The following is a 12186-nucleotide window of genomic DNA, read 5'->3' on the forward strand; positions in this document are numbered from 1 at the left end:
TCTCTCTCAGAATCCATTACTCTGGTGCTTTTGTACTTTAAAATTCATGTTCTTTATTTTTGTCATTTTTCCCGTTCTACTCATTAGGCTAACGGCCAGACAGGAGCACAAAAGACAACATGAGAACACAACAGACAACATGAAGTGTTGAGCTGTACTACTCATTATATTAGGCTAATTAACTGACATTCTAGTGATGGTGTTTTTTGTTCAACGTTGTCTGTACTGTGGTTGTTTGTCCTCTCATACTTAGTCTCAAGAAACACGAGTCTTTATTGTGGAAACCGATAGACTACCAGAGACTCATTAGGATAACAGACAAAAAGGCATATACAAACACAGGCAGGTCTGGGACTGAAGGAACACACGTACACACAGTGAAGGAGCAGTGCACGGGAATACTAACAGGATCAAATACAGGGATATGGGACCAACTACAATCTCTAGATAATCTAAATAAACACAATTGGATGGAATACAATTAGAACTGCTTCAGGCTAGGGTTGAGGGGATCACTAATAAGCAAAATAAATCAATAACTTAGTGATGGTAAAACAAAAAGGAACAAACTTACTTTGGAAACTAGCAATGGATAAATCTCCTGTAAGCCATGCAAATGAGTCAGATGAAACAAAAACAATATTAGCATGAATAACAGAAGACAAGAAAAAAAAAAAAAAAAATGGACAGATTGTACAAGAAAGAGAAAAACTAGCTGAAAAGGGGGAGAACCCCCCCCACCACCACCCATCAACTTGTCACATGAAAGGAGAAGGGCATTAATGACTTTGTAAATTTACCATTTGTAACATCTAGGCTTCGGCAACAATGGCTGACAACTCTGTGTTTCTACTTGATCCCGATCCTTCAACGTCAGAATGTCACATCAAGATATAAGGTAACTAGTGTCTGGAGTTGAATTTAAGTACCTTTGACGCTAATGTTTTTATTTGACCAAAGCTATACAAAACGAAGAAGAGTCATGTGTCATTGCTCTTGCTGACAGGGGATCTATACAAGGTCACATTAGCTATAGATGCAAGCACCTTTTTAAAATCTCACACAAACATATTATTTAACATTTAAAAAAAAAAAATATATATATATATATGGGTATAACATATACCCAGTAACAATCATTAGCCTTTAGAACTATACAGTAACCCTCTTAGAAGGTCCTCCCAGAACCCACCTGGACAACCATTCCAGGCAATACCATACAGAAACGGCAGGTAGCCTAGTGGTTAGAACGTTGGGACAGTTACCCAAAGGTTGCTGGATCGAATCCCCAAACCGACAAGGTAAAAATCTGTTCTGCCCCTGAACAAGGCAGTTAACCCACTGTTCGCCGGTAGGCTGTCATTGTAAATAAAAATGTGTTCTTAACTGAATTGCCTAGTTAAATAAAAGGTTAAATTACAAAAAAAATTAATTTAAAAAAAGAAACCAGCCAAGGGCAATTTTCCTGATTGAAGCTTGAGACAAACTGTATTTTCCAATAGCATTAGGCCTACATGAAGAAGGGAAAGCCCATCCTCTATTTGAAGCAGGAAACAACGTTTAAAACATCTAAAAACAGTCTGTGTATTTTCTCCATCAACTTCCCTTCAGAAGAGAAAACACCATCTGTTGAGCGTGTTAATTAATCTTATCATGTTGTCTTCGACACTACAGATTCTTACTGCGCTGCAGGCTCTTCCTCATGTCCAGGTATGTACTAATCAAATCAAACGTTACGGGTCACATGGTTAGCAGATGTTACGGGTCACATGGTTAGCAGATGTTACGGGTCACATGGTTAGCAGATGTTACGGGTCACATGGTTAGCAGATGTTATGGGTCACATGGTTAGCAGATGTTATGGGTCACATGGTTAGCAGATGTTACGGGTCACATGGTTAGCAGATGTTATGGGTCACATGGTTAGCAGATGTTATGGGTCACATGGTTAGCAGATGTTATGGGTCACATGGTTAGCAGATGTTACGGGTCACATGGTTAGCAGATGTTAATGCGAGTGTAGCGAAATGCTGGTGCTTCTAGTTCCGACAGTGCAGTAATATCTAACAAGTAATCTAACAAATTCACAACGACTACCTTAAACACACAAATGTAAAGGGGTGAATGAGAATATGTACATATAAGTATATGGATGAGCGATGGCCGAGCGGCATAGGCAAGATGCAGTAGATGGTATAGAATACAGTATATACATATGAGATGAGTAATGTAGGATATGTAAACATGATTAAAGTGGCGTTATTTTAAGTGACTAGTGATGCCTTTTATTAAATCCATTTATTAAAGTGGCCAGAGATGCATCCCATGTCAAAGAGTAAATTGTGTATTGAGGATGAACTTTATGGCTCTATCCTTTCTACCCACTGCATTCTGGGTACCACAAATTGGTTCAGAAGAGCTTGAGTACACACACACACACACACAGACTGTTGTAATCAGGCTTCCCAAATAGTGCCTTACTTTAGACCAGGACCAATGGCACCCTATACCCAAGTTAGTGCACTACTTTAGACCAGGACCAATTTAGTGCACTACTTTAGACCAGGACCAATGGCACCCTATACCCAAGTTAGTGCACTACTTTAGACCAGGACCAATTTAGTGCACTACTTTAGACCAGGACCAATGGCACCCTATACCCTATTTAGTGCACTACTTTAGACCAGGACCAATGGCACCCTATACCCAAGTTAGTGCACTACTTTAGACCAGGACCAATTTAGTGCACTACTTTAGACCAGGACCAATGGCACCCTATACCCAAGTTAGTGCACTACTTTAGACCAGGACCAATTTAGTGCACTACTTTAGACCAGGACCAATGGCACCCTATACCCTATTTAGTGCACTACTTTTGTCAAGGGCCCCTAGGATGGAATAGGATGCCATTTGGAACACAGTCATGGTTTATCAGTTTTAAAATCAGAGCAAAGTAAACACAAACACTAATCAACATGTCAACCAGAGCCGTGGTTGTTTGTCCACTTTTAACTTTGCATTTTAGGGGACCTCGTAATATACCGGGGTAGATTAAACTCCACTCACACTGATAGAAGCAGAACATTATAAAGAATATGTAATGACTAAGTCTATGCTATTGTTGTTACAAAAATGTATTTCTCTACTTGGGTCTGAAAGTTTGATGCTCTGTATGTGAAAGCAAATATATTTTGGTCGGACAGAAATACCACATCTACTATGGACTACTGACACCTAAAGAACAAACAGAACACAGAATATCTATCTGTACCACTCCACATACTGTGAGCCCGGTACCGGAACGGTTTAGCCCGGTACCTGAACGGTTTAGCCCGGTACCGGAACGGTTTAGCCCGGTACCGGAACGGTTTAGCCCGGTACCGGAACAGTTTAGCCCGGTACCGGAACGGTTTAGCCCGGTACCTGAACGGTTTGTGTTCTTAAGCAACTACATTGCCGTCATTGTCACGACCAATGTTTGGTAATGGAATGTCAATGAGTGACAAGAAGTTGGCATGATGACACAAACAGACTGGGACTCAGGCTGATATACAGTGCTTCAAACGGATGACAGTATGACTATACAAAACGCCTGTATTCAAAAACAAGCAATCTGAACTGATAGACCCCACTGATCAGTTACTATACCAGTTACTATACCAGTTACGTGTCAGTCACGACAGTTACACTGCCAGTTACACGCCAGTTACTATGCCAGTTACTATGCAGGTTACTATGCAGGTTACTATGCCGGTTACCAGTTACTATGCCAGTTACTATGCCAGTTACTATGCCAGTTACTATGCCAGTTACTATGCCAGTTACTATGCCAGTTACTATGCCAGTTACACTGCCAGTTACTATGCCAGTTACTATGCCAGTTACACGCCAGGTGTAACAGAGGCCCAGTAAAGACGCTGATGAAGTGTATACCAACGACACAGTGAAGAGGAATGAGGAGGAGGAGGACTGATTTCCCCTGGACCTTATTCACTTTACATATCTCTGATGTTTTAGCTCCGGCACTATAAATAAACACTTCCTGCCTCTCAACACGTCCCACTACTATGACCTCAAAGACAGGGAAATATTACTAGTTTTTTTTTTTTTTTTTTTTTTTTTTTTTTAATGGTGCTTTTCCTCTCCATCTCACTCAGACTTGCACACGTACACAAACACACTGAAAGATCAGTGAACAAAAACAAGATGGGTTTCATAAAAATAGGAATTATAAAGCAGAGGAGGAAAGGACTGTTTATGGGAACATGACACTACAAAATAGGCCACTTGGATGATTAGCTCCAACGTTGGATTTATTACAAAGATGTGAGTGGACTGAGAGACAGACACACTGGAGTACAGATAGACAATAGAACAGCAGACAGACAAGAGAAGAGAAGACTAACAAGAATATGTGAGTGGTAAAGGAATATCTCTATAGTATAGTGGTGAGAGAGTGAAAAAAGGGCAGAGGGAGAGGAAGAGAGAGAGAAGTAGGGTGAGGGAGGGAGGAGGGGAGAGGGAGGGAGGAGGGGAGAGGGAGAGGAGCAGAGAGAAGTAGGGAGAGAGAGGGAGAGAGAAGTAGGGAGAGGGAGAGAGGAGGGAGGGAGAGGAGGAGAGAGGAGGGAGGGAGAGGAGGAGAGAGGAGGAAGGGAGAGGGAGAGAGGAGGGAGGGAGAGGGAGAGAGAAGTAGGGAGAGGGAGAGAGGAGGGAGGGACAGGAGGATATAAGAGGTAGAGGAGGAGAAAGGAGAGAACAGTGAGGAGAGAGAAGTGGAGGAGAGAGAAGAGGGAGGAGGAGGAGACTTACTCTGCAGACTGGGAAGGTTGGTATCCTCTGGTTTGGTTTTGAGCAGATGAGGCAGCCGTGTGTACCTGTACCCAAACCCACAACCCTGTAAGAGAACAGAAACTATGGTGAGGCTGGGGTTAGTGAGAACAATACAGAAGAGGTCAGGGACAAGAGAGAGAGAACGAAAACCCAGACCCACGGCCCTGCAACAGAACCCATGGTGGGACAATTGTGAACTTGTGCACTGAGAAGCTAAACCGGCAGATGGCACGGTGCTGATAGAGGAGAACCGAGGACAGGGTACGTACCCTCCACAGGCGCACCAGGATCCAGTTAGTCTGAGCCCAGGGCCTCTGTTCATACGGGGCCAGCAGGTTTCTCATCATGGACACACGTCTAGGAGACAAACATACTCTTTCACATACGAGACTCGGTGATGCTTTCACGTACGAGACTCGGTGATGCTTTCACGTACGAGACTCGGTGATGCTTTCACATACGAGACTCGGTGATGCTTTCACATACGAGACTCGGTGATGCTTTCACGTACGAGACTCGGTGATGCTTTCACGTACGAGACTCGGTGATGCTTTCACATAGGACACAGCTTGCAAGACATACCTGATACACGTGAGAAAAATTATTGGCATAGAGCGAAGAGGTTATTTGGTGTCTATTTTTGGTATGTTCACAATACCTAAATTAGCCTTAAAACACATACAAAACACACACACAGTACTCACTGTTCCTCTGGGATCCTCTCCACGGCTCTGAGGGATTGTGGGTAACACACGTAACTGGCCAGAGCCTGCATGAGGGAGTCTTTGATGTCTACGGAGAAAGAAACACACAGAACAAGATTTAAAATTCAAATACAGACTCTACCAGACACCAGAGGGATATGCTATGAAGCAAGCTAGATCTAGTCAGGCTTCTCATAAAGCTAGCCAGCTTCAGTTAGCTTCACATTCCAGCTCAGGCGTCATCCGTACCACAAACGGTGGATATTGGTCGTCCGTCTGCTGCTAACTCTAGAAGGCCTGTATCAGCGCGTATCAGCACGTCCAGCACATAAACTCTTCATTTAAGAGACAATGGTGAACAACTTCAGCAAGCTATGGCTGGATATAGGTTGTTAGAAGTCCCATCTGTCTTTTATTCCACAGGCTTATTGTTAATGTATTTCTACCTCAATGTGCCACGATGGTCATGAAAATATATGCATATTTAACAGTAGAATAATAGCCTGGTGTTGATTTGTACCAGGAGCCGGCAGTCTAGTAAATCCATGTACTGTAATACACACAATCCCAAAGAAATTACATTCATAATTTGTTTATGAAGGTCCTAAAAAAAAAATATACAATAGAAAACATGATATCAAGACAATTTATTTCAAAAGAAGACAACAGCATGTTTTGAGTTGTATTTATCTGTGCTTATCCGAGGCTATATGGCCGTGCCATGCCAATGAAATGAACGTGTTCATTTAGCAGACATTACACTCTTATACTATCCTACAAGTCAAAACACATTTTACAGTAAGAATATAGCCCAAAAAATAAAGGATTTTTCCCCCCAAATAGCAGTAACCAAGTGAGGTACGCGTTGAGCCATGGTGACTCTGGGAAAAAGTTGTATTTTGAAACAGAGCAAATCTGCGCAAATTAGAAAATAACTTGGCAAGATTCATTAGAAATGGTGCCAAATAACAGGTTCATTAGAAAACAGTTCCCTTCCTCGTCAATGCATGCTGTGCTGTTCATCAGTCTCAATCTGACAACTGATACAATTGTCACCTATCAGGTGATTTAATATCGTCTTAACTCCACATCTATTATTATGTGTGTAAAACACGTTTAAATATAGTTTAGGTGTAGATTGGCAGGGCCAGTAGGTTGGCAGGGCCAGTAGGTTGGCAGGGCCATTAGGTGTAGGTTGGCAGGGCCATTAGGTTGGCAGGGCCATTAGGTGTAGGTTGGCAGGGCCATTAGGTTGGCAGGGCCATTAGGTGTAGATTGGCAGGGCCAGTAGGTGTAGGTTGGCAGGGCCAGTAGGTGTAGGTTGGCAGGGCCAGTAGGTGTAGATTGGCAGGGCCATTAGGTGTAGTTTGGCAGGGCCAGTAGGTGTAGGTTGGCAGGGCCAGTAGGTGTAGTTTGGCAGGGCCAGTAGGTGTAGTTTGGCAGGGCCAGTAGGTGTAGTTTGGCAGGGCCATTAGGTGTAGGTTGGCAGGGCCATTAGGTGTAGGTTGGCAGGGCCAGTAGGTGTAGTTTGGCAGGGCCAGTAGGTGTAGGTTGGCAGGGCCAGTAGGTGTAGTTTGGCAGGGCCAGTAGGTGTAGTTTGGCAGGGCCAGTAGGTGTAGGTTGGCAGGGCCAGTAGGTGTAGGTTGGCAGGGCCAGTAGGTGTAGATTGGCAGGGCCAGTAGGTGTAGGTTGGCAGGGCCAGTAGGTGTAGGTTGGCAGGGCCAGTAGGTGTAGATTGGCAGGGCCATTAGGTGTAGGTTGGCAGGGCCATTAGGTTGGCAGGGCCATTAGGTTGGCAGGGCCAGTAGGTGTAGGTTGGCAGGGCCAGTAGGTGTAGGTTGGCAGGGCCAGTAGGTGTAGGTTGGCAGGGCCAGTAGGTGTAGGTTGGCAGGGCCAGTAGGTATAGATTGGCAGGGCCAGTAGGTGTAGATTGGCAGGGCCAGTAGGTGTAGATTGGCAGGGCCAGTAGGTGTAGATTGGCAGGGCCAGTAGGTGTAGATTGGCAGGGCCAGTAGGTGTAGTTTGGCAGGGCCAGTATGTGTAGTTTGGCAGGGCCAGTAGGTGTAGATTGGCAGGACCAGTAGGTGTAGGTTGGCAGGGCCAGTAGGTGTAGGTTGGCAGGGCCAGTAGGTGTAGATTGGCAGGGCCAGTATGTGTAGATTGGCAGGGCCAGTAGGTGTAGATTGGCAGGGCCAGTAGGTGTAGATTGGCAGGGCCAGTAGGTGTAGGTTGGCAGGGCCAGTAGGTGTAGGTTGGCAGGGCCAGTAGGTGTAGGTTGGCAGGGCCAGTAGGTGTAGGTTGGCAGGGCCAGTAGGTATAGATTGGCAGGGCCAGTAGGTGTAGATTGGCAGGGCCAGTAGGTGTAGATTGGCAGGGCCAGTAGGTGTAGATTGGCAGGGCCAGTAGGTGTAGATTGGCAGGGCCAGTAGGTGTAGATTGGCAGGGCCAGTAGGTGTAGATTGGCAGGGCCAGTAGGTACAGATTGGCAGGGCCAGTAGGTGTAGATTGGCAGGGCCAGTAGGTGTAGATTGGCAGGGCCAGTATGTGTAGATTGGCAGGGCCAGTAGGTGTAGATTGGCAGGGCCAGTAGGTGTAGATTGGCAGGGCCAGTAGGTGTAGGTTGGCAGGGCCAGTAAGTGTAGATGTTGTGTAGATGTGCATCATGTTGTGGGGTTGCTTTGCTGCAGGAGGGACTGGTGCACTTCACAAAATAGATGACATCATGAGGATGGAACATTATGTGGATATATTGAAGCAACATCTAAAGACATCAGTCAGGAAGCTAAAGCTTGGTCACAAATGGGTCTTCCAAATGGACAATGACCCCAAGCATACTTCCAAAGTTGTGGCAAAATGGCTTAAGGACAACAAAGTCAAGGTATTGGAGTGGCCATCACAAAGCCCTGACCTCAATCCTATAGAAAATGTGTGGGCAGAACTGAAAAAGCGTGTGCGAGCAAGGAGGCCTACAAACCTGACTCAGTTACACCAGCTCTGTCAGGAGGAATGGGCCAAAATTCACCCAACTTATTGTGGGAAGCTTGTGGAAGGCGACCCGAAACGTTTGACCCAAGTTAAACAATTTAAAGGCAATGCTACCAAATACTAATTGAGTATATGTAAACTTCTGACCCACTGGAAATGTGATGAAAGAAATAAAAGCTGAAATAAACCACTCTCTATTATTATTCTGACATTTCACATTCTTAAAATAAAGTGGTGAACCTAACTGACCTAAAACAGGGAATTTTTACTAGAATTAAATGTCAGGAATTGTGAAAAACTGAGATGAAATGTATTTGGCTAAGGTGTATGTAAACTTCCGACTTCAACTGTATGTCTATTTAAACTGACTTATTATTATGTTACTTAGATTGGGTGTCGATTGATTTAAGGATTAAATGTGTAATGTATTTTAACACTATTTCACACAAACAAATATTTTATTAATAAAATATTTAAATCAGACGTCTTCCTCAGGTAACGCACTCTTTGCGAGAGGGAGGTAATCTGATTTCATTGGTCCTCGTGGCTCAGACACGACATTCAGGGTACATAGAGTGCCCCGGGGCAGGTTAGTTCTGAAGGATAAGTTGACATAGAAATTTACCTGGCTAAAAAAGGTGAGCCACTTTCGTGGTACTGGTTCTCAAGTTGAACTGAAGAATTGACCAAATTTACCTAGCCGACTCCTCAAACCTGGGACGTAGTATACCCCTCAGCATTGACCACATTGTTATTTAGGAATATTCATTGCTGTGCCTCGTTGCAGTGCCTCATTGCAGTGCCTCATTGCAGTGCCTCATTGCAGTGCCTCATTGCAGTGCCTCATTGCACTCCTTTGTTTTGATCCTATTTTCTGAGCCAATCTATATTTGTTGTACGTCCTGAGACAGAGAGAAGTAGGCAGTTTTTACACCTGCTTTGCATCTCTAAAGAGACAAAAACATTGAGCTCCAACTGTGCTGCTGCTCAGGTGTATTTGACTCAATGTGTGTTGTTGAATAGCTAAATGGGTTTAAAGCCACAGTCTGGCATCTGGGTATCTTTTAAATGGTCAGCTATATAACAAAATGTATGGGTCGGGCTGTTTTGCTGAAAATTGTATCCTAGAATATAGCTTTAAAAGAACACCTGCCCTGAATGAGCGGCTTTGAAAATGTCCGGTTGCATCGATATGAGTCAGAAACATTCATTTAAGTGTTTAAGATTGACTACAAAAGAGTAAATAGGATAATGTCGGTCATGAAATCAGTCTCGTCTAAAACAGAGTTTGAAACGAGTAAATGAAGAGTAAATGAAGCGTGGGTTTGTATTACGTCAACAAATCATGCTCCCCTTTCTACCAAGCTCCACGTACAAAATCGCCCCTCCGCCCACTTCGCTTCCCTTCATTGACTGGAGGGGGCTCTGTTGTTTCATCACCCCCAACACGTTCAAAGGATCACGAGCCCTATACGACTTGACCATGCCTCCACAGCCAAAGTTCTATAGTTTTCCAGCCCTGAGGAGTATTTGTCTGTAATAAATAACTTTTTTGGGGAAAAACTAATTGGCTGAGCCTGGCTCTCCAGTGGGTAGGCATGGCTGCTAAGTGGATAGGGCTATGCACTCCCAGGTCCGCCCATGGCTGCACCCCTGCCCAGTCATGTGAATTCAACTGAATGTCTTTCAGTTGAGTGGTTTCCTTATATGAACTGTAACTCAGTAAAATCTGAGAAATTGTTGCATGTTGATTTTAATTGTTTAATTTAAAAAATAAAAAAAAATCTTTTTTTTTTTTAATTGATTTAATAATTTAATTGTTTAATTTAATGATTCCTAACTGCCATTGGTGATAGAACAATGACTATGTGTGTGTATGTGTTCACAGAAACATGTATGGAGCCAGCACATGGAGCCAGCACATGGAGCCAGCACATGGAGCCAGCACATGGAGCCTAGCACATGGAGCCAGCACATGGAGCCAGCACATGGAGCCAGCACATGGAGCCAGCACATGGAGCCAGCACATGGAGACTAGCAAGATGATGTGATGACGTCCAGACTGACAGACAGGCTAGATACTGATGTCTCTGATACTGATGTCTCTGAATGGAGAGAGACCTGGCACTCTGACAGACTGGCTATATACTGATGTCGCTGAATGGAGAGAAACTTGGAGAGGCCTGACACTATCCGTATCGGCTGGGAATAACAATGAAAGATGAACATTGTTATATTAGCAGAACACTTCTTCTATGGTATTACGTAAAGGGTTGTTTATTCTACATGGACCTGTTACTACATTTGAACGTTATTTAAAAAACAACTTAGTTTAGAATATCTACATAAATTTAGCAATTGCATTCTTCTCGTATTTCTCTGGAGGCTACTGACCCAAAGCTTCCTCCGGCATCTTACCATACATCTGCCTGTAGTTATTGAACTCACCCTGCAGGAGGTTTGTTAGTAGTGATTGAGTGGAGAGGAAACAGCTGTGGGCAAGGTTCTGACAGATGGGTGTGTCTTGGTGGTGGCAAGGACACACCCACATCAAACCACACCCCCAAGGCAACTCACGTTTGGCTTCTGTCATGGCCGCCAGCATTTCTTGAAGAGCAAGCCAAAAAACGAGGCCAAGTCAGCAGATGCAGTTCCACTTTAAGAAGAGCTAACTGAACTGGATCAGAACCAAAACAATCAGAATCCTGAGAACTGAACAAGGCTTCCTAACTCGTCTGATGTATAAAAACCATCTGAGACAACGAGATATGAGGATCTGATTCTAAACGAAGCCAAAAACAAACATGACGGAACATAAATAAGATGAATGTATCCAGTCACCGTGACAACAAGCAGAGAGTCACACAACGCTGAGCCCGGAGAAGAAACAAACACACTGCCTGAGTTCCAAATGCCACCCGTTTCCCTATTTAGTGCACTACTTTTGACCTAAAAACTCCAATAGACCAATAGAATAGTCCCAAACGTACAAACCCCACTCATTGGGAACTCCAGGCAAGTAGGCAGGCTAGAGAAAAAAAAACGTTAAGTATTTGAAAGATGTCAAATAGTATTTCAACCCACCCAGGGTCTGCTGAACACTCGATCTGAAAACCTTCTCTCGTAATAGTAACACAATAAAAAAACATTTACTTTTAACAAAAAAAACACCTTTCTAAGGAAAACACTTGAAAGCAATTCCTTTAAATAGGATTCTAAAACACGTGTCACCAGCATTGTGTATGGAGGACAAGGAAAAACACAGACATTTCCTTTCGTTTACTCTGTCTGCCTGGAGCTCAAACAGACCTGTCTGCCTGGAGCTCAAACAGACCTGTCTGCCTGGAGCTCAAACAGACCTGTCTGCCTGGAGCTCAAACAGACATTTCCTTTCTTTGACTCTGACTGCCTGGAGCTCAATTGTAAAAACTTGTAATTATCCATTCATAGTTAGAAATTAATCCTGGCGAAAAATAGCAGTACCGGAGGCTATATTAAGTCTACATTTCCCATTAAAATAGCTTGTAACAGATGACTCTGTCCTCTTGTGTTACCGGGCAGCTTTGTCCTGCAGCTCCAGGTAATAGCAGAGACAGATATGTGTGGGAATCATAGGGCTAGGTTTCAAAAGCACTGCACTACGTAGGGAATAGGGTGCCATTTGGCA

General features: G+C 43.9%; 1 protein-coding gene across 2 annotated transcripts in view; it reads right to left on the reverse strand.

Annotated features, from left to right (window-relative positions):
- Positions 1–12186, reverse strand: part of rnf123 (ring finger protein 123) — a 283644-nt gene that overhangs the window by 192830 nt on the left and 78628 nt on the right. For both annotated transcript variants that reach the window (XR_011667296.1, XM_071336894.1), the window contains exons 28-30: positions 5535–5622; positions 5100–5187; positions 4810–4894 (exon numbers count right to left, since the gene is read on the reverse strand). Coding sequence is in view for 1 of the 2 variants with exons in the window: in XM_071336894.1 (XP_071192995.1) it covers positions 4810–4894; positions 5100–5187; positions 5535–5622 (261 nt within the window). In the remaining variant the exon portion in view is untranslated. The remainder of the gene's footprint in view (positions 1–4809; positions 4895–5099; positions 5188–5534; positions 5623–12186) is intronic.

Source organism: Salvelinus alpinus, chromosome 12 (genome assembly GCF_045679555.1).
Source record: "Salvelinus alpinus chromosome 12, SLU_Salpinus.1, whole genome shotgun sequence".
Taxonomy (NCBI): Eukaryota; Metazoa; Chordata; class Actinopteri; order Salmoniformes; family Salmonidae; genus Salvelinus; species Salvelinus alpinus.